This window comes from Ceratotherium simum, chromosome 6 (genome assembly GCF_057802395.1).
Source record: "Ceratotherium simum simum isolate JZ-2026a chromosome 6, ASM5780239v1, whole genome shotgun sequence".
Lineage (NCBI taxonomy): Eukaryota > Metazoa > Chordata > Mammalia > Perissodactyla > Rhinocerotidae > Ceratotherium > Ceratotherium simum.
Window position 1 is genome coordinate 28,918,828 of NC_141905.1, and position 23,945 is coordinate 28,942,772.

Genomic DNA, 23,945 nt, shown 5'->3' on the forward strand with positions numbered 1-23,945 from the left:
AAATTGGGAAGAAAAAAATACTTATCAGAGATTGCCTTTTTAAAACAATGACCACAAAGTAAGAACATACACTGGTAAATACATACATAAGATTTATTATTAAAACAAATATTCATTTCATACCAACTACCTGCCTCAAAAAGAAGTACCTCCCCTCATTCCCAGACTGTGTCTTTTCTTTGCTCCATAACACTGTGACACAATTCAAGAACAGTCTTTTTACCATATAAGGCACATATCCTTTTATAAAATAAAGCAGATAGTCCCAAATTGCAGGTTATTCCAAACACAGAAAAGAAACAATGAATAAATGCCAAGTTTCCATCCACAGCTTGTCTGCACTTGAAAAACCTGAGAATTTTAAGAGTACACCAAGCTCTTGTTGCAGCAGCTCAATGTCTCGTGAGCTCACTGTATCACAGCAGATGCTGTTCTGCATTTTGCACAAGACATGTTCATCTGGGTAATGAAACATTACTCTTCTCCACCTTCTCTCGGGAAGTACAAAGGGTTTTCCCAGGAATATGATAAATGAGGACATTCCACACCAAAAGGAAATTGGCTGTTTTGAAAGTCAAAACAACATTCCTAGTCTAACTTTAACAATGACATAATATATTCCTCTTTCCCGTCCCCTCAAAATATTCAGCTAAAGAGACTTTCAGTCACAAGAGAAAGGTTAAATATGTGGGACAGAGAATGAAACCCCAAAGTAGTTAAAAATGAATGAACCAGAACCACATGTATCAACTACATAAATATCCTTTTAAAGTATTAAGTAAAAAGAACAAACTACATAAGGGTACATACAGTGCAATATCTTCTAAATAAGGTTGTTTTTTTTCTTTCTTTCTTTTTGTGAGGAAGATCAGCCCTGAGCTAACATCCATGCCAATCCTCCTCTTTTTGCTGAGGAAGACTGGCCCTGGGCTAACATCCATGCCCATCTTCCTCCACTTTATATGGGACACCGCCACAGCATAGCCTCACAAGCAGTGCATCGGTGCGTGCCTGCGATCCGAACCCAGGTCGCCAGCACCGGAGCGCACGCGCTTAACCGCTACGCCACAGAGCCAGCCCCTAAATAAGGTTTAAAACATGTTTACAAAACTATATAAGGTAAATAGATAGACAGACAGAAGGATGGATGGATGGATGGATGGATGGATGGATGGATGGATGGATGGATAGATAGCAAAAGCATAAACGCATACATGGGAATGGTAAATACCAAAGTGTAAAGAATGTTACTTTTGGGAGAGAGAACAAAAATAGGACTAAGGAAGGATACTTGGGGCAGCAATTATAGTTGTAGTGTTCAATTTCTCAAGCTAAAGGAAATACATTATTCTACTTGTTTTTATACACATGATATACTTCATAATTTAAAAACAGTTTTCCCCTTCTATGTTTGACGGAACACAATGTAATTTCCTTATGAAGGACCCCTCCCCAACCCCCCCAAAAAACCCTCTGGTGATGGGATGGCCTTTCCAAGTGAGCTACTTTGAGAGCCTGCTCATCAGTAGTTGTCTTCCCTCTTTTCTTCCACAAGTGCTGCTACATTCTGATGCTGACTGTGATGTGACCTTCGGATCCAGAACTCAGAGCCTCGGCTTGTCTCTACTTTTAATCTTACCAAGAATACTTGTTTTAGGCAAGAAATCTATTATAGTTCCCTTTCATTTTCCCCCTTTTACTTCTAAAAGCTCTAGCAATCATTAAAAAGAAAGCCATCATATATTTAAAGCTCACCCGACTTTGTGGCACTTGGCCAAGCTATATGTTTGATTTCATTCTGAATCAAATGCCAATGCAGAATGAGATATTAAAATTAAAGAAAGTGCTGACTGCAGTTCAATTCTCCATTTAATAAAAGAATATTCCAAAGTTCTATAATATGTTATAGTACAATTCTGTTTTACCATCTCAACTTTGCTTAGACAACATTTTGTTTTGAAGCTTAAGCCAGTGTCAGAAATTAAAAAAAAAAAAAAAGATTTCGTTTTCTTTGGGGTTAAAACAAGAACACAATAAAGAAACAAAACCCAATTATTAATATGCATACATATAATGAGACATTCACACAGAGTATACCCTTTGAATACCCTCAAAAATAAAAACGAAAAAATCACTACCACCTCTTCATGATCAGAAAACTCATTTGTCTATTCAGCAGCTTCTAGCACTGGCAGGGAAAGAGGGGCAAGAAAGAAACTGACAGAGACAGACGTAAGCTGGTATTCTGTTTACAAAAGAAATATAATTCCATCAAAAGGAAATCAAAAACTTTCAATCTTCTCATTAGGTTTTTACTATTTCTTCCACTCCATTCAATCTATTTTAAACACTTCTTTAAAGTATTCTGACATCTATACTCTGTTTTAAAACGAAAAATAGGTTTTTATCACACTTGGCCACTTGCCACAGCCCTGCTTCATGGCAGCTAGCAGAATCCTGGCAGTGCAAGATACAGGATACAGTGGGGGCAGAATGGAAATACAGAAGACTAGTTCCAAAATAAACACCTCCAAAAATCTGTCATCTTTGGAAATATATATATGTAGGGGATCTAGAGTTGGCAGTACCTCTTTCAAACAGTTCCTTTCTCTCTTCTGCAGTACTCACTCCTTCACCCTTCCCTCCTCCCCACTTGCTCCAAATACTTGCCAGGTAGACGCATTGTGTCAATTTCTTAAATTACTTATAACATAATAGCACTACAATCTTTTTTCATTACTATTTTTCCTTGGCATTTTATATAGTCCTGCTTGTTTCAGCACAATCTGTGAACTCTTAAGATTATTAGCTGCTGCCTAAATCAAAGTAATTCCTTCTTTATATTTCTACGATTCCCCTCACTGCAGTATCTAGCCACAGAGGACAAGATGTGAATTATCCACAGGGTTGAAGGATTTAGACAATGGTCTCTAGGACTTTTTAACTCTCCGACCCTCATTTATCCAACACTGATTCAATGTCTATGTTCCCTTTTTTTTTTTTTGTGAGGAAGATCACCCCTGAGCTAACATCCATGCCAATCCTCCTCCTTTTTCTCCTCAAAGCCCCAGTAGATAGTTGTATGTCACAGTTGCACATCCTTCTAGTTGCTGTATCTGGGACGCCGACTCAGCATGGCCGGACAAGCAGTGCGTTGGTGCGCGCCTGGGATCCGAACCCGGGCCGCCAGTAGCGGAGCGAGTGCACTTAACTGCTAAGCCACGGGGTCGGCCCCCCTTAATGTCTATGTTCTTAACACTGTCTTAGGCTCAGTTCACAGAGTTTGGAAGAATAGACTACTATGGCAACTAATCACTTGTTATGGTTTTCACACTCAGGATTTCTGTAGTATAATTACAAAGGAAAACAAAAACATTTTCTGTTTCAGGCTGGCAGGCCACAACTCAGAATGAACAAATTTTTAGAGCAGTCTCATCTTACCACAACACTCCAACATTCACTGCTTTTTTCCTTCCCCCATCTCTCCAACTCTCTGGATTCCCCAGCACATCTTCACCTCTTCCTCCACTCCCTCAACAGTTTCGATTGAAAAAAGAAGACAAAAGAAAAAGATGGGCTAAAGGCATAATGAACTATTTAAGAGGAATGCAGGGAAAATTGTTCATCAAGATGTCAGAAGTAATTATGCACACTGTCCTGAAAGGAACTGAAAGGCTATTTTTCTTCACTTCAAGCCCTTGACTCTTATGAGAATAAGCAAATATATTACACCTAGGTTTATGATTTTATAGAAGCCGCTCAATGAAACAATATAAAAATTACTTATAAAGTGTTATACTAAAATGATATATGTCTTAGAATTAAAGAAGCCCTTTAGACTCACCTTATCAAGCATCCTTATTTAATTGATAAAAATACTAAGGCCAAAGAGGTTAAGTCACTGGCCCAAAGTCAAATAGCAAGTTAAAGGAAGAGAAAGGAACAGAACCCAGACTCCTAACTCTATTATACCACATGGCAACTAATCCTCTTTAATTACATACTTTTATTTTTGTGACTGGGAAACATACACACACTCTTACCACTTCATCTCTTCATTTAACTATTTCAGAAAACTAATAAAAAATTCTGTGATGATACAGCAATACTTTGCTCCCAAAATATTTCAAGAGGCTCACCAACTATGTTGCAAATACAATCTCTTCTGATAAAGCAGATATGGTAATGTCTCTAAAAAATCGTCATGGTTATCAATTAGATATGTTTGCATTATAATACCTAGAAGATTGAAGAATATGTGCTTTCTAAATAAAGCAATCCAGTAAGGTACCTAGTCAATTAAAATGTTAGAGAATCACTCCAAATAACTTGTTCTCAATTATATATTTTTATTTTTTTATACCTCTCTTGAGAAACTGGGGTGGCAGAAGCAGTAGGAATCTCATATATCTGCACTTCTAATGTGGAAAGGAAAGTTGCTAAAATTTTACTAAGAAAAGTTTTCATGCTTAGGAATGGCTAGTTTGGTTTTTCTTAAAGAGATAAGACCATCATACATACACTGCTCAAAACTCCCTAAAGGGAATCAATATTACAAAACTCAAAAGTTAAAGAGAACAAAGTTGGGGCTGGCCCATGGCGTAGTGGTTAAGTTCAGCGTGCTCTGCTTTGGGGGCCCAGGTTCGTGGGTTTGGATCCTGGGCGTAGACCTACACCACTCGTCAGCCATGGTGAAGCGGCGACCCACATACACAATAGAGGAAGAGTGGCATAGATGTTAACTCAGGGCGAATCTTCCTCAAGCAAAAAGAGGAGATTGGCAACAGATGTTAGCTCAAGGCAAATCTTCCTCAGGAGCAAAAAAAAAAGAGAACAGGGGCCGGCCCCGTAGCATAGCGGTCAAGTGCACGCGCTCCGCTGCTGGCGGCCCAGGGTTCGGATCCCGGGCGCACACCGATGCACCGCTTGTCAGGCCATGCTGTGGCGGCGTCCCATATAAAGTAGAGGAAGATGGGCACGGATGTTAGCTCAGGGCCAGTCTTCCTCATCAAAAAGAGGAGGATTGGCACAGATGCTAGCTCAAGGCTGATCTTTCTCACCAAAAAAAAAAAAAAGAGAGAACAAAGTCAAAGAAAATTACTCAAAAGTATTCCTCTAATTAATGAACATAATGTTAAGAGTTTTTGCTTTGGAAGAGTATAATACACAGAACACACTCTTTCAAACAAAGATTTGCTGACTGCTCATCATGCTATGTGAACTTTTTCATATTGCTGTGTACATCTTCCAGATTCTAATGGTATGGGGAGGGAAGACAGGAGTATGGGGATAAGGTGGGCACCTGATCTGATACATAAATTTAAAAATCCTTTAAAAATAATTAAACTAGGTCAGCACATTTTTATATACAAAAATGGAGGCATAGAAAAGACAACAAAGAAGCATATTTAACATGACTGTAAAAAGAAACACACAAAGGTCAAGAAATAAAGTTTCAGTGCCTGAGTAATAGAGTCAGCCAAGCCTTGAATTGAATTGCCTTTCTACCTGGTACTAGCCGAATGATGGGTCACATTCAATTACCAAGTTCTACCAATTCTACTTCCTAAATCTCCCTTCTCTCTATTCCCTTTTCTCTGTCCCCAATGCTATTGTCCTAGTTCAGGCATCTTTTGCCTGGTCCTTTAAGTTGTCCTTTATTGGTCTCTCTGCCTTTCTGGTCCCATCCTCTCCAATCTGGCTTTCACATTGCTGCCAGTGTGACCTACCTAAAAGCACAAACCTGATCATGTGATTCCACTACTTGAAATTCTTCAGATGCTCACCTATTGACTAGTAGTAGTTTTCCAAACTGTGGCTTAAATTGTAGAATCAATTTAAGTGGGTCCCCACCTGTATTTCTTCAACAAAACAGAATGGAAAATAGGTATGCCTCATACATAGTAAAAATATTGTTTCATGAAATGTTTTTAGTTTTATACACACATGGGCATGCTGGGTCATGATACAAAACATATTTCTACCGTGGGTTGAGATTAAAAAAAAACAATAATCTACATAATAAAATTTCAACTCCCTCACAAGTCCCTTCATAGTCTGATTCCCTCTCCATGGCACAGTGGTTAAGAGACAGGCTTTGGAGCCAGATTGTTTGGGTTTATGTCAGGTATGTCACTTGCTAGCTGTGCGATCCTGGGCAAGTCATTTACCAGTCATGTGTCACTTACAAGCTGTGATTCTGGGAAAATCACTTAACCAATCTGAGGTAACCCAGTTTCACTACCTGTAAAACGAGGATAAGAACAGTATCTACTCATAGGGCATCACAAGAATTAAGTGAGATTATCTATGTAAAGTGCTTGGCACATGGAGCACTTGATAAATATTAACTATTATTGGTATCAGTACTACTGTTCAGGCTAATCTCCAGCTATTCTTGCCCATACTCCAGTTGTAACAAACTACTGGCTGTTTCTCAAATATATCTTACTCTCTCATTCTGTCATATCAGATCTTGGTGCTGCCTGGAATGTGGACCTCACTTTTCCAGTCCCCCCACACATTATGTTTCCTCACATTTCAGCTTATGCTAGGCCTCCCCTGCGGAGCCTTCCCCAACTCTCTCAGGTAGGTGTAAGTGCTCCCACTGAACATCCATAAGAAAAAAGAAAGCACAGTCTTGTTTGTCGATGTCTCCTGGCCAGACTATGAACTCTTAGGACCACCTGACAGGCATCTCTCTTCCTAGCACAGCAACTCACAAAGAGTAAGAGTTCAACAGATATTTTCTGAATGACTCCAAGTTACTTAACCTTTCTAGATCTTCATTCTCTCAACTGTACAATGGTGGTAGTATTTTGCCTGAAGGGTTGTTATGGAGGACACTACAGACAAAGTTATAAACGTGCCTGACATAGAAGCAATGCTCAATAATTACCGGGTCTATTGGGTGGGAATTTTAGAATCCTAAACTAAATTACAAAAATTCCTAGGAAGCTATACCTTAGACCCTTATCAGCTAATACCTTGGAGGGGAGGGTGGAGAAAGAGATTTAAAAAACATAGTCAGTGGGGAAGGATAGTGAGATCTCTCGGAAGAAAACTGCAGTAGATGCTTGAGAAAGAAACATGGCTGAAGGAGCAGAAGATGAAAGGGAGGGAGGACCCACACTGACACCCAGCATGGTACAGGTTTATTTCTAGCCAAACGTAGGCTTAAATCTCAGCTCCAAAACATCTGTCTCGTCCATCTTTGCAGCCCTAGCATTAAAACAGTTTATGACACTTAAGAAGAAGTGAACCTATCTCATCCTCAATTTCCTCATCTATAAAAGTGGAATAATAATACTTCTCACAGGGTTATGGTGAGAATTAAATGAGGTAACACAATGCCCTCAGATCTTAGACGCTTTCTTCTATATCTACTCTTTTACCTATACAGGTCAAGTAGTTCAAGCTAACCTATTTGTTCTCCCATTATTCCACAAACTACCAGTCACATTAACTTTCTCTAAAGTTTAAAGCAGATATTAACACTCTTAAACATCCTGTAGCTCTACTTACTATAAATAAGAAGTACAAAGCAGGCCTGTCTTAGAAGGCAAAAAAGAAGTTTAAAGGACCTTGTAACCTATAAGGCAGTATAATTTAAGACCGTACATTTGAGACTGTCCTCTGGACAGCCTCATACACCTAATGGGCTCCTCAGCAATTTTCTGGTGATTATTACAAGTGTTCCCCAAACAATAAAGTAGACAATAAATAGTAATAAAAAACATGTAAAAACTGAAAACTTTAGTAACAAACCATAAAAGGTAAACATCCTTCTCTTCTAGATTAATAAATACTATTAATGTCATTAAAGAACCTTTGGAAAAGACTCATTTTTGAGAGAGGTCAAAGTGCAATGTCATATTATCCAATTATTCCAGAACTGCACTAAAAAATGTCAGTTTTAGCATGCTGTTAGACCCAGTTGGGGATGTAATTTACCAAGTTATATTTTTATCAATATAAAAGACTCAATGGGCCGGCCCCATGGCTTAGCGGTTAAGTTGCACGCGCTCTGCTGCTGGCGGCCCAGGTTTGGATCCCGGGCGCGCACCAACGCACCACCTCTCCGGCCATGCTGAGGCCGCATCCCACATACAGCAACTAGAAGGATGTGCAGCTATGACATACAACTATCTACTGGGGCTTTGGGAGAAAAATAAATTTAAAAAATTATAAAAAAAAAAAAAAAAGACTCAAGCCTGTAGAGTTTATGGGTCAATAATTCTCTAAACTTATTAAAATTTCTTTGCTTGAAGTCAACTTTCATTTTTACACAGGCTGTCTCACTGCAAGCATTTAACAAAGTGCAGTGAAATAAATAAATGGACTGTTTTCCTTTTTGTACAACCTGCAGAGGGCAGGTTTTTTAACAGGTGTCATCAAGCTTGATCTAAATCAGGGAGTAATTATTCAAGACCGAATTTGAGTTTAGGTATTTACTGGAAGAATTTGACCCCAATTCACTTTTAAAAACCAGTCTCAGCTTAACTGTTTTAAAAATGAAACAAGGAACTGTAATCTAGTAGAAAAAGAATTGAATGGGAAAATCAGCAGATGTGTGAGGCATTTTCAGCTCTGTAGTAACTTGCCGGGCTGCTAAGGAAAAAGCCATGTTACTGCTCTTGCACTCTTATTTCCTTAAACTGTCTTCTTGAGCTCTAAATTCTAGGATTTTTTTAAGTACACATCTTCCAAGGTAACATCTTAGTTTTCCTAACAGTATGTTATTCCAGTAATTCTAATATATCCATGAGCCATGGTATGGTATTAATCAGTCAAATAAAGAATAGAGGATTACCCTATATTGAGTGGCTATCTTAAGATCTTAAAAGGTAATCTTGTCCTTATTCACAAAAAACCAAACAGTAATTTTTAAGTAAATCCACAGGGCCGCAAAGCTAGAATATAAAAAGAAATAAAAACAACATCTCAGCAGTTATTCAGATAATGAAGTGCTGAATCAATGAAGAGCTATTGCAGAAGGCCAGGACCACTCCTTGATTTCGACTTCAAGCATGGGGCAGTCTCAAAACCAAATATAATTCACATTCAATTTACTGTCTTTGACATAGAAACCATTCTCGATGTCGCATTTTCTATTTAGATTTCTTCTTGGAGTAGAGTTCCATAAAGCATAAAATAGAGCTTCTTGGGACTTAGTAAAGTTCAAATAATCAGAATTCGTTAAATAAATCCAAATTTACTCATTCAAATACTTTATGGGTTTCATAATAAGCAAGATTTTAAGATAAACAAAAGGATGGCTGTTTCCTTAAAAACAAGTCTGCTCTAAACATATTTATCCAGAACCCTCAAAATCTCAATATTATACTAGATGAAAACACCACATCTAGAATCTGATTCAAACATGTATTTCTAATAATCGGGGTATTTATCATACTTTTGCTGGCTCAGGACAGAAGCTTAGTACCACTGTAGATCTAATCCAATAGTACCCACTCTCTCCATCAGTCCACCACAAAGAAGTGTAATAACAACCAAAGACAGCACTAGCAATACCAAACTTAAAGCAATTACCCAAATGTGGCTACCTAAGCAACAGGCCATTTAACAGGTCAAACCAGAGGGGAAAAAAGAGTATATCTTTCCACTGGCAAGCAGATAAAAGGTTGAATATTCAATTAATGTTTGTCTGAGTGTCACCTATGTACCTAGCACTGTGCTGGAGTCTATGACACACACAAAGGTAATAAGATACACAATCTTTGTCATCTCTCTCCAGTAAGATACGGTGCCCACAAACGAAACAGAAACATTTAGGGGCCGGCCCCGCAGCGTAGCAGTTAAGTGTGCATGCTCCACTGTTGGCGGCCTGGGTTCGGATCCCCAGTGCACACCCATGCACCACTTGTCAGGCCATGCTGTGGCAGCATCCCATATAAAGTAGAGGAAGATGGGCCTGGATGTTAGCCCAGGGTCAGTCTTCCTCAGCAAAAAGGCGAGGATTGCCACGGATGTTAGCTCACTGCTGATCTTCCTCACAAAAAAAAAAAAAAAGAAACATTTAAAGAACACAAGTCAGTGTCAATCTGTGTCTCAAAAATAATAAATTCTATCAGAATTCAGAGAGGACAGAATAGAACAATGAAAAGAGATTAAGAGCCAAGAATCACATAAATTAAGATTCAGACTAGGATTTCTCCTTGAATCCACCTCCCAGAAGTCATTAACCACAAACATAACCTAACAAGTCACTTCCCTCAGTTCCCATCAGGTCTGTTCCCTCATCTGTAAAGTGAGGATGTTAGATACAAAGTGGTCACAGTCTCTAACCTAAAATGGACCTTAGAGGTTAGAGGAGTGATTAAAAGTGAAATTCAGCTACAAGAACTACATAAATGTTTAGTATGACTGTAATGGCTTAAGTACAGTAGAGTATTTGTGCTGGGGTGGATTTGGCAAAGTAAGACTGGAACAGATCATGAGGAACCTAATTAAGGTACTGGGACTTGCCTTTGTGTCAGGCAATGTAACCTCTTACAACTTTCAGGTTAAACTGAAATATCACTGCCAAAGAACTACAATGTGTAAAGTAGAGAAGGACAGCCACAAACTGTAACAGTACAATGAAAGACTTAAGTAGGAGATTTAGTTAAGTCGGCATAGCCGTTGACCACTAGGAAATGCCAACAATTAGGCTGTCATAATCAGAGATGAGACAGTTTGATTTAGCAAAGGAATTATTCAGCTCACAATGAAAGGCAGTTCCCCCTCAAAGAATCATCCTTGAAAATAGCAGCCACCTTCACTAACCACACAGAAAGGCATGAAACAAACATTTTACATCAGTCTTAGTTACAGTCACAAACTGAGGAGCCATAACAGGCTCTTCACACAGGAAGGGAAAAATTACACTAGATGGTGCTAAAAATATTGGATAAGCCCCTCCAACTCGACTCCTATTTAGTCAGTTGAATGATGTTTTATCCCCCTCAGGAGGGGGTATGTTTATAGCTTCACAACTACATTTACCAATTAGCTGAACTTTTGTATTGCTTTGGACTCATTCTCCAAACTTGGAAAAGACAGATTTCAAAAAACATGCCTCTCGAGCAAAAAATTAACCAGTACTGTAATTGGTTATTCCCCCACGGCTCTAATCTACCACACCTACTACAGCAGAACAAAGTGGCACAAGCTGGACTTATGATCTAGTCCAATGCAGAGTGCCATCTGCTGCACATACACAGGATGTCTCCTATGCAGGATTCAACCTTAGTGTCTCTTAGGGGCCTTTATAAGAGCAAACTGTTCCCATGTTTGCCTAATACATGTGTCTCAAATCAACGTCTACTTATAGGAAAATTCCCATTCATGGGGTTTTGAAATACCAATACTGTCCTAATACTGCAGACAATAGTTTTATAAAGGAGGAGAGAGATGTGAAGGAGCAATTGCACTTTACAATTAAAAGATCACAATAAGGGAGTCGAATATCTGGGGTGGGTGGGAGTCCTAAAACTGTTACATATTAGCTGTGTAACCTTGGCCAAGTCTCTCCCTTTTCTGGACCTCAATTTCAGGCAGAAAATGTCAAGAGTTAATACTCTAAGAGATATCTTTCAAATTGAGTCTTGTGAGGAATCAAAGAACAACAGATGGAAACAGCTGTATACATGATGGCTTTAACAGAAAAAGAAAAAAATCTCTTTACACATTTTATTAAATAATCAGGTACAACTTTTTTCAAAATCTTACAATTCTAAGTTCATTTACAAGTCACCATTCCCATGATAACACTTCTGCCCTTCAGAAATAACACTTCATTTTAATTGTGCTTTCAGTAACAAATTCAGCACATCACTTTTACCCACCTCAGAATAGCACAGAAGAACACTTTCATGAAGTACCCACACAAGGAAGACACTCACAGCCTGACAGATTCACATGGTGGAAAATATACTAGACACAGATTTAAAAATGCCAAATGAATACCACACCCAAATAGTCTTAAAAACAAACTGTGCCAAGTCAGAAGATGTCTTATCAAAATACAGAGACAAAGACAACTTGGGAAGTCTTTAAACAGTTTGAGGGAGAGGGGGATGCAATTAGATTTGGAGGTGGCCTTATTTTTTAAGCGAACAAAACGCATAACTGGAGGCTATAAAACATGCAAATCTAAATTGAACTGTGGAAAAGCTCGGCTCTCACCCAAAAGCTTCAGCAAAGCAATATGTCAGTATGCCCAATATGAAAAAGTATAATTTTCTCACAAGAATAAGGATAGGGTCCACACCTATGACTAATTATAACAATACCATCTTACATTTATAGAGCATTAGTTCTTTTCATAGCTCTTTCAGACACTTAATTTTATGCTGTCATTGGTCTTGGGGTATCCTCTTTGAAAATGTCCAGTTCAGTTTCCTCTCAAGAGCTATGTGATGAGAGCAAGACAGGTGGAAGTATTTGTTGAGGACTGAAGATACTAGTTTCTCCTATCAGGCTGTCTGCAGTGATTCTCTTATTACCACACTATACAACTTAGCCCTAGGAAATAAAATCTACACTCTCTCTCAGAGTTGGCCAGAGACCAACATGTATGGGTCTAGCAAGTCCAAGGGAAGAGAACCTGCTGACTTGTTAGGTCAAGAACTCCATGCCAAGTTGATCTCTTGCAACTGAAAAAAGAAATCTCTCTCTCTCTCTCTCTCACACACTCACACACACACACACACACACACACACACACACACACACGCCCCAAAGCTGTTCAAATAGAAACTCCCGTTCGTTGCCAGCCAATGAAATCCAGCAATAACTGGTTAATACAACCACCAAATCCCTGCCTCTGTGAACAACTCGTCATATTTGCTTCTCCTCTGCCTGCTGCCCATCCTTCCTTTTTCAGGCACGCGTGAACAAGCTTAGAAACCAGCCCTCCAAAAGGACCACCGAAGACCTTTAAGGACCTGAGGGGATGGAACTTGCCTCCTGAAGCAATGCAGCATCCATGGCAAGGGAGCTGTTCCCCTTGCCCACACATGCAGGAAGTCACAGAGGGGGATAAAGTTTGATTTCCCTTCTTGCTGGCTCCCAGAGGGCCAAGAGAAGAGGAAGGAGTGGCCGCGCTGGGGTCCTGGGCTGCTCTCAGGGGACAGTTCCCAGCAGCATGGCACTGCCCCTCTCCTGACACATACACAAGGCAGCCGCGGCAACTCAGGACACCCCAACCCACCCGGAGGAGGAGGAAAGGGGACAACTTGCACGGGGCTCAGTTCAGAAGCAATAGGGCAGAGCTGTTAAGAAGAAGGGAGGGACCGAGATCGGGGGCGGGTCAGTGAGAGGTTCAAGTCCCGTCCCTTCCCCGCCCTGGTGTCCCCGGTCCTGCGGGAACATCCCCGCCGTCGCCCCTCCTCCTCCTCCTCTCGGCTTCCTCCGCCCGCCCTCCCTTCCTGGTCGCCGCCGCAGGCGCCTGAAGGGCACGGCGGCTCCCGGGTGCCCGGCAACCTCGGGCGCGGCCGCGAGTTGAGGTAACTCGCCCGCTGCCCCGGCGGCCTGCCGGCCGACGGCTCCCACACGCCAGCGCCGCCCCGCCCTCCCCAAAGCCGCCAGGCGCGCTCGCTCACCGTCCGGTGGTGCTGCTGCTGCCGGTGGCGGCTGACGCCCAGCCCGGGGAAGCAGCCGGCAGTCAGCGCTCCGCAGCCGCCCGCGCCCCCGCCGCCGCCCCGGGAGGAAAGGAGCAGCAGGAGCGATCTACCTGCGGCGGCCGCCATCTCTCAACTGGAAACGGCGCCGACCCAGGCAGCGCAGCGGACGGCCGGGGCGGAGCTAAGACCCGTCACTCACTGGCGCCGGACCAACTGCCGCCCTTGACTAGGGTTGATGAGGCGGGGCTTCCTGCAAAGCCCAATCGACAGGCGGGAGAACCACACTTGAGGCTGTCTGTCACTTCCAGAGTTACCTATTGTGGGACATAGTCAATTACGGGCGAATTCTAGGGAACCGGTAATTGGCACCCGAGCCCCTCAGAATAGCAGCAACAGAGACGGCGTATTCGATTTCGGCTAATCTTCATCGAGGATAGAGCTATGATACGGGTAACTGGGGAAATAGATATTTGTGCAAAGCTTTGTACTTCGTGAGTGTTCTAAGTTGGCAAAATAGGCACCGAATTAATAATCATTGACGAGGTATGCTGGAACTCTCAACGACACGCCCAGAGTTATCATTCATAACTGATGGTATTTGGATATGCTGAAATTAACCCTAATCATGGGGTGAGCTAATGACTGTAATATGTAGCATAGTATAGGAGGGGTAGAATGATTATCATATCGAAGTCCCAGAATGAGTACATGCCATCAGAGTGAATTAACAGACCTGTATACATTTCAAATACTCAATTCATTTTCACTGCACCTTTATACTGATATTCTTACACTCACCAGAAGCAACCCTCTCTATTTTCTTACCATCTTTGACCTTGTGTGCACTGATTAAACTATAGAAACAGAACGTGTTGGTAATGTAATAAAAATCACATAAAGGTTATTTTATTGAATTTTCATAGCTTAGCTAAACCAGCCATTAGAATATACTTTGAAATAACTCTTGATCATTTTCTCTTGAAAAATACTTTTTTCCCCAGCTTATAATGAGAGCTCATTAAAAGACTGGGAAAGAAAGGAGATTTGGATTTCCTGAATTTCCTTAGAAGAGAATTTCCTTGCTGTCTTCTTGTTATGAGCTAGTTAATTCTCACACCTCCTTTTAAAATCTGGAGCAGGAAAACAATTTGGTAAGCAAATAAAAGTATTATCCTAAATTTTGGAAAACATCTTTGTGGTGTAGCCTTAGGTGACAAAGTTAAAACAAAAAAACAAAACCACACAGGGCCGGCCCCGTGGCTGAGCCGTTAAGTGCGCGCGCTCCACTACTGGCGGCCTGGGTTTGGATCCCAGGCGCGCACCCACGCACCGCTTGTTCCGCCATGCTGATGCCGGTCCCACATACAGCAACTAGAAGGATGTGCAACTATGACATACAACTATCTACTGGGGCTTTGGGGGGGAAAAAGGAGGAGGATTGGCAATAGATGTTAGCTCACAGCCAGTCTTCCTCAGCAAAATGAGGAGGATTAGCATGAATGTTAGCTCAGGGCTGATCTTCCTCACACACACACACAAAAAAAACCCACACACAACTTTATTGTATCATTTGTTCTAATAATATTCTTTAAAATTTGACTGAAATGGTACTTTTCTGGCCAAGAATGGCTAAATAATGAAGTGGAGCTTTTGGTTTGTTTAATCCTCCTACCCCACCCCAGAACAGTAACATGATTGGCTTCTCCAGGTGAGACCATCATGCTACTCATTCAAAAGGCATTTATTGCCCAACAGCGGAACCTGAGAACTCAGGAGTGAGATGAGCCCCCCATTCAACAGTTGCACACACTAATCTCCCTAGTTGGAAATCTGTGACATTCCTGGAACAACTTCACTTACAATCATTTTCCACCCATCTATATTTATCCCATCTGCATAATATGTATTTACCCATGCCATGACATTTCCCCTTCTCTCTGGTCCCTTCACACCTTCTTACCAGGATTACCATGGATTTTAGTTTTGTTTTTCCCTTCTGTGCCTTTGCCAAATCACGCTATGAATCAGGATTGTGCCCTCCATCTCCATTTTAACTTTGAGAAGTTCTACTGGAATTGCCTTTCCTCTGTTTTTCCAAGTATGAAAATTAGACGTTCATCCTACAATACTAAGATTTAATTCTGTGAATTTGCAAAAGAAACACAATAAATAGGATTTTTTAAAGTGCATAAACCTGAAACTGGAGGGATTACCAAAAGCTTTCTTCTTTTCTATTTACCAAAATGTGTCATCTTTTATCTACCAAGATGAAACCACTGATGCACCACAGCTAGGCTGTGTAATTTGAGGATCCACTGACTAAACTGAGTTCTAATAATCCAGGAATAGAAATTAATCTAAACAAATGTCAATTATCTCTTCACAGAGAAAACCTTATCCACAGCTGCAAAGGACGTATCTCATATCAACTGGTTGGCCAGGCCCCACAAGGAGAAAGTGTGGATAGCTCAACAGAAAGTCATCCTCAAAACCTGAAAAAAAAATTATATATGAAGGGAAAGGTAATTAATATTCATTGAGTACTTGCTGTGTCAGATACTGTATTGATCACTGTAGAGATGTTACATTTATAAAGGATGGCAAAGTAACCATAAAAAACTTAAAAACATCATAACTTTTGAAAGTAAAAAGTTGAAGAAAACCTAAATGTCTTACAATAGGGAATCTGTTAAATAAATTAGAGACTAACCCTATAACACAATAATACACAATCATTAAAAATTAATTATCCCATCTATACTTTTTAAAAAGTAATAATACAATATAGACGATCCTTTTAAAAGTTTTATATATATATATATATATATATATATATACAATTTAGATAGTGATTTACAGAAGAATAAACAAGAAAACATTAACTCTGGGGAGTTTTAACGGGTAGCTACCCTTTTGAATGTTTTAACTTTTTCCCACCTGTATTTTATTGTTATAATTATAAAAAACATGGTCACTGAAACCTACATGGCTGCAGAATTGTTTTTTGTGCCAATCCTTAAAACAGGTTGATCCTTTTTTTAGCTAAAGCTAATCAGAACAGATTTCCTGGAGCATGAAACCCTAAGTAGGTTCCTACTAAAATGTACACTGAAGTCAGTTGCCAAGTATGACTCAACCCAGTGGAGTATTTGCCTAAGCATTCCAGAATAGCCAGGGTGGGTGATGCACACAGTTCATTGACATGAGCAAGAAAACACGAAACAGATCTGCTAAGAGGTCTGGGGACTGTGTTTCATGGTTCACTGATAATGTGAATTATTCAAGTGAGATCAGCAATTCTTAAAGATCAGGGGACAGTATATGAAGAAGAAGAGTGAGAGGAATTAGCCTTCACATATTTATCATGAATCACAGCCTAGATCTGTTTTCTGGCTGTTTAGCTTCACTATTTTTCCAGATGTCATTATTCCTACATCTCTACACCTACCCATCTGCAGTCATCTCTCCATCACTACCACTCACTGTCCCATGACTTCCTAGTGATCTTTTATGTCCTTTTTCTGTCAGCTTCTCTGGATCATAAACATTTCTAGTCACTGTAGCTGAGAAGGGCTCAATTACTCTCAACCCCCACCACATATCTTTTCCTGTCTATATCTATATCTAGTCTCACTTCATTAAACATGCACACACACACATTTTTTTCTTCCTCATTTTGTTTCTCTCCTTTTCTTCCCCTGATACTCCCATCCTCCTTACTCTAATATAGACTGCAACCTCACACTGGATTATTTACATACTTTACATACATAAGTTACATAGATATATTTACATATTCCCTCTGAAAAATTTTGTGTGGCAGGAGTCTCATGCCCTGGCCTCCAATATGACTGACTCCATTTTCACTGTATTACTCAGTGACTCTAGAATCTAACATTCTTTTAGATCAGGAACATCCAATCCTCAAGTTTTTTCTGTCAAGAGCAGAACACCAGGAAAACATTAAGTTGAGAAGGGCAGGTCTATGTTCAAATAGGACTGTCTTTGTCCATGTTCTCAGGATCTGAGAGGTTGGCAGCAAACTTTAATGCTCTCCTTTTTGTGTTGGATTGGCTTGTGACCTCCTACAGCCTTTGCTATTTACTAGACCTTTGGAGCCAGGAAGTCTTTTGTCTCTATCTGAAGTAATTCAAGGGGTAGGACGCTAATTTTGCACTCAGATAAACCACATCTCCTAAATGCATAAGAATTCATCGTGCGTTCTTATGGAACCTAACACCTTCCATTCCAGAGTTTTCAAAAGTGCCAAAAAATCTTAAGAACTTTCTCTAACAAGGCTGAATTATAACAAAATTCCAAACTGGTAAAGTGCTCCCCTCTCTTAGCCCTCTCTAGGCATTTACTATCTGTTCCCTGAACCTGCCCTGACCTTCAAACCTCCAACTCTTTGCTCCTGCGGTACCTAGAAGCCACCTGTTCTACTCTTTTGAAGACCAGCTCGGCCTCCTCTGAAAGTAAAGGTCCAGGTAAAATTAAACTCTCATAATTTGTTGTTTGACTTTCTATCATAGTACTTTGGTACTTGATGTGAGCTGATGTGACAATGAGGTCTGCCACATTCCTTGATGATCAGACCTATTTGATTAGACTAATCTGCCTGGCTGGACCCCAGGCCCCTTCTCTTCTCACTTTTAACGTGTATTTTGTATCAAAATTATTTATGTTACTATCTTTCTCCTACAGAGCTCTTCCAGGTTAGAGTTGCCAATCTGGCGAATTAATTTAAGCTAACTCTTTAGATGATGACAGGTACTTCTTGGATTGCTTCTTTCACACAACATTTACATTTATAGGAGCCTCTAATGCTGACAGCCAAAATAATTTCACAAAGTATGGCAGGTCTAAAAAATTTATTTTGGGGGGCAGGCCTCATGGCCTAGTGGTTAAGTTCGGCACTCTTTGCTTCGGCAGCCCAGGTTCGCAGGTTCAGATCCCAGGCGCAGACCTACACCACTCCTCAGCCATGCTGTGGCGGCAACCCCTATACAAAATAGAGGAAGATTGGCACAGATGTTAGTTCAGGGAGAATCTTCCTCAAGCAAAAAAGAGGAAGACTGGCAACAGATGTGAACTCAGGGTGAATCTTCCTCACCAAAAAAATATATATATATATTTTGGGGTGAGACAGTCCATTAATAGCCTTCAAAAATTCATCAAATACCTAGCCTCTTTAATCTGCTTACTTCAAAGTCAAATACATCTTTACGTTATGCTGGGTGTTGCCCAAATTTCAGCTCCTCTGAAACCGAACTAATTTAGTGTCAAATGCTATATTCGTTCTCCATTTTGATATAATGTATATAGCCTTCATCAGTACTTATTTATACACGAGCACATAAAGAGTCTGGGCTATGGGTTGCACTTGGTGGGAGGCAGAGGGTGGAGGAAACTGTGGGCATGAGACTGGTCATTGCCAATTAACAACAGGTGCAAATGCTGCTCTTTAAATTTAGCCATTGCACTTGGCATCTTGTCTCTCTCAGCCGTCACTTACGGCAATCACTGCTGATTTGGAAAGGATCAAGGAAAGAATGACAGAAAGAGTCACATTTATTAAAAGGCAGAGAGAAACAGAGTTTTGTTCTCTTTTATTTAATAAAAACTAGCCTAAGGAATAAAAAGCAGCATGAGACTTGGAAAGTATAAAGACAACTCCAAAGAGTGAAAAGAAGAAGGAAATTGTTCAAAGAGATAATAATCATTAACAGAGCATTCTTTTTTTTTAATTGATGTCATAATAGCTTATCACATTGTGAAATTTTAGTTGTACATTATTGTGAGTCACTGTATAAATGCATGCTTTCCCCCCTTATACCCCAACCCCCACTCCCCTTGCCCCTGGTAACCACCAAACACTTCCCTCTGTCAACAGATCACTCTTAATCAGGCACTTTAAAAGCCATTCAAGCTACCAAAACTTGGGAGCAAAATTATCTAAAATTTGGGTGGAGACTCAGAAAATAATTACTACTGATTGAAAGTTGGGATAAGAGTAGGGGACAAAACCTGGATGAGTATAATGTATTTATTCATTCAATCAGTCAGTCAAGAAAAAGATATTTGAATGCCTATTATGTGCCAGGCAATATACGTTAGGAGAAATTTTCCAAAATTCACATTTTCTGCATCATGTATTTCTTTTTCTAAAATGCTCATTTATCCCTCCTAACCTTGAAATGGGATCAATTCCAACCACAATTTTGCAGTCTAACATTTATATGTCACTCAAAAAAATTACTAAAAGACCCCCTGAGTTATCTCAGAGCATCAATATAACATAAATTTAAAACATACTACTAGTGTAATAATCGCCGCACCCAACAACATTACTAAGAAGACATATGAAGAAATTGTAGTTGTTTGCTGTCAATGTGTAGTAGTGTACAATTCTATTTAAATAGTTTCTATTTCATTGCCTAAAGTATAAACAAAATTTCAGCCTCAGAGAATTATAAGACTACATTGTGTTCCTTTCTTCATGCCTTGCTTTGTTGCCAAGATGTATATATTAGATTGAAATGGCCCGTTGGCTTATCCAGCGTCAGAGAGAATAACTCATTTAATAGACTTGTTAAAATTTAAGCAAGATTTATAGCATATATAGATGCTACTACATAGATGCTACTACTTTAGGGCCTGAAGCAATTAGACCTATTATCTATTCAATCAAAACATGGTTATTATCAAGAAGATGAAAATTTTATATAATACTGCTAGATTATAAACCCAGGGTAGCATGTGAAAGGGTGCTATCTCAGAATCTTGTTAATTTGGAAATACCGTTATATTAATTCCCATGAGGTAGAACTCACTTAAGAAGACTTGATAAAGATTGTTAAGATTTGATGTTCTTTTTTTTTTTTTTTTTAAAGATTTTATTTTATTTTATTTTTCCCCCCAAAGCCCCAGTGGATAGTTGTATGTCGTAGCTGCACATCCTTCTAGTTGCTGTATGTGGGACTCGGCCTCAGGATGAACGGAGAAGCGGTGCCTCGATGCGCACCCGGGATCCGAACTCGGGCCACCAGCATCGCAGCGCGCGCCCTTAACCACCAAGCCACAGGGCCGGCCCCCTGATGTTCTTTTAAAATTGGCCTTTGCTGCTTTCTTATCCATTTTGTCTTTTGGAAGGAGAAAAAATATAAACATAGACAAATAACTTTCTGTTTGCCAACATGGGTTCTTCTCCCAGAAACAGTCCTGGGAAATGAATGAATCTTGTCAGATCAGATTTCACATATAAGTTAATAGTAAGCAGGCCAAGTTTGAAAAGTAAAACCCTAGTCAGTCATTTCTGAAATGCATCCCTTAGAATGGTAATTCTCAATCTTTGTTCCATCTTAGCAGATAAGTTTTTAACACATGCTCATCACAAACAATAGCTCACTAAACACATCTAAATAAAAAAGGCAGACTTTGGCTTATACAAAATTCCAAGTGTGTTAGTTCTAACTACATTGTGCCCAGATATCTCCTTGTATTAAACGATCTGAAATATTTCATAAATATAATAAAAGAGTTTCTTCCATAACTGGAGTAATGGCTATCCCTGATCTCTGAGAAATTCATTCATTATTTCAATAAATAATGTGATTTGTTGGTTGAGTTACCACAGCTAACAACATACAGGTTCTGGCCTCACAGAGTTTACCATATAATAATAAGAGATAAGGGAAGCAGGAGAGTATTGTAGGAGGGCATCTAACCCATTTTTGAGGATCTGAGAAGGCATCTCAGGGGAAATAATATTCGGTGTGATCTGAAAGATTAGTAGGAGTAAATGCTAGAGGGAGAGTAGTGAGATTTGATACCAGAGAGGCAACAGGAATGGGTTACATACGATCTTATAAACCATATTAAGGAATTTGGACTTTATCCAAAGAGCAAAGGTAAGTCTTGAAAGATTTTAGAAATGGGAGAGATTAGAGAATACATTGGAGACTAGAAAAACTGATGGCAGGAAAACAAATTAGGAGATCTAGGCAAGAAATGCCAGTGGTAAGGTTTATAGTATTGGCCATGGGGGAAAAAAATAGACTAATTTGAGAGAGATTGTATATGAGAAGTTGAATCAAAAGGTATTGGTAATTGGTAGGATATTAGGAGGTGGGAATGAAGGAGAGTAAGGCCTCAAGGGAGATTTCTAGGTGTGACACTTGGGCAACTGGGTGGATGCTGATGCCATACACTGAAAGAGGAAACATAGAGAAGATTGTTGGGGGAAGATGATGAGTTCAGTTTTGAAAATGTTGTATGTCAGGTGCCTTGAGACATCCAAGCAACAACATTTATCAGACAGTTGGTTATTTGAGTTTGAGACTCATAAAGGACATCTGGGCTATAGAAACAGATGCAGAAGTCATCAGCATATACATAGTTGGGAATTGAAGCCATATGAGTGAAATGTTACCACCTAGGATCAGTATGAAGAAGAAAAGAAGATCTAAGAGATTATTTTCCATTTAATGTGCTTCCATAATTTGTGCTTAACAAATATTTGATTTGAGTAAATGAATGAACGAATAAAAACATGAGTCTTAAAATCTAGAAGGCATTTTCAACATTTGCACAGGACTTTTTCAGGTAACTGATATTCACTGGCCTCAGATAATTAGTGGCTATGAGCTGTTTGGTTTTCAAAAATGTTCTGGGTTCTTGAAGAATTTTTTTAATCTACTGCAAGATTTTTATTTTATTACAAGGACAATATGTGTAAAGTCCCCAAGCTGAGTTCTAATACTTCAGAAAAAAGCAAACTTACATACTTGGCATAGTTCCTTGCACATAATTAATGCTCAGTAATCATGTGTTCAAAGAGATTTGTGGAATGAACGAATAAATACATGACTAAAATACATATTCCTATCTTCTCACAACAGAGAAAGTTATAGTACCTCCACTCCACTGCTCTTATGTTTGTTGAGCAACTACAATAAGAACAACATAGTAATTCAGTTCCTAGGGCCATTTAATCAAAGGAAGCACATCTGAACTGGTAGGGCTGCCTGGGCATATTGCCAGAGAGCTGAGGTGATACATCTAACAAAGAACTCATGTCCAAAATGTGCAAAGAACTCTCACAAATCAATAAGAAAAAGGTAGCAACCCAATAGAAAAATGGGCAAAAGACTTGAACAGATAATTCACAAAAGAGGAGATGAAAATAACCGGTAAACGAATGGAAAGGTACTTGATTTCATTCCTCCCCATGAAAGAAATGCAAATTAAAAACCACAATGCAATAGCACTTCAAGCCCACAGAATAGTTAAAATGAAAAAGATGAAAAATACCAAGTTTTGGCAAGGATATGGAACAATCTCAACCCACATATGTTGCTGGTAGGAGTATAAATTTGTACAACCACTGTATCAGTCATAGTACACTTAGGAGACAGAACCTCACCAATTACCTGAACAGAGACAATTTAATATAAACGATTGCTAATAAGGACCCCTTCTCTAAGTTTTAATAATTCTAATCATTTTCCTTTGTTTTCTCAGCCCTATGCATTGTAGCTGCTTCCTGCAGTTGCTACCTCATGATTCAAGTTTTCTTTCTACTTTTAAAGCAAATTAGTTAATATCTTTATACCTAGTTAACAATTATTTACATGAAATTATCTCTGTTCAAGTAACTGGTGTGGTTTTTGTCTCCTAACTGATACAGAATTGGTACCAGGAGTGATCAAGAAAACAGACCCTCAAATATGGGATTTAGGAATTGTTGTGAGCAAGTCTTTGGGCTTAAATGCAGTGCTGAGCTCCTTGTCAGTAAGAAACATGATACTAGTAATCTATGGCATGCAGTATATTCACATTTAATCAAATCATCACCTATGGGTGAATATGATTAATTTCCTACTGAGACAAATGTCTTGGGGGCCCAAGTGGCTACTGCACTTTACCAATATGGCAATACTGATGACTTCTAGGACTGTCCTGTGGCCTACGACCCAAATATCTAAAGATATAGATTCTCATGTTACTGGGAGTAGAGGTACAGCAGCAAGGGTTTTAAGACTAAAAGAGTACAACTCATATCCTGGTAGCCAGTGATGATCTTCCACACACTATGGGAGTAGTTCTGATTTGGAGATCTTTCTGGGAAACTACTGTGTGCACATGGGAGGGATAATTGAGCTACTAAATACAAAACTGGCCAAATTTCTAAAATAAAAGTTTATATTACAAACATAAAAAGATAGAGATTGAAATATGGAAATAGAGAGTACCTTGGAAATAATCTAGTCCTAGTCTCTGATTGGAAAAAAAAAAAATTAAAGCAACTTAGAGAGA

The 23,945-nt window shown here is 39.5% G+C and overlaps 1 protein-coding gene and 1 long non-coding RNA gene across 3 annotated transcripts in view; one reads left to right on the plus strand and one right to left on the minus strand.

Annotated features, from left to right (window-relative positions):
* The window catches only part of MCU (mitochondrial calcium uniporter), a 186,206-nt gene extending 172,438 nt beyond the window's left edge, over positions 1 to 13,768 (minus strand). For both annotated transcript variants that reach the window (XM_087432044.1, XM_004426993.3), the window contains exon 1: positions 13,608 to 13,768. In XM_087432044.1, coding sequence (XP_087288170.1) covers positions 13,608 to 13,754 — 147 coding nt within the window. In that variant the 5' untranslated portion in view covers positions 13,755 to 13,768. The remainder of the gene's footprint in view (positions 1 to 13,607) is intronic.
* LOC147916819 (uncharacterized) lies at positions 13,693 to 22,091 on the plus strand. The gene is made up of 4 exons (XR_015552457.1): positions 13,693 to 14,078; positions 16,015 to 16,150; positions 17,975 to 18,115; positions 20,553 to 22,091. It is a non-coding gene; the product is annotated as an uncharacterized LOC147916819 (long non-coding RNA).
* Positions 22,092 to 23,945: the final 1,854 nt, after the last annotated feature.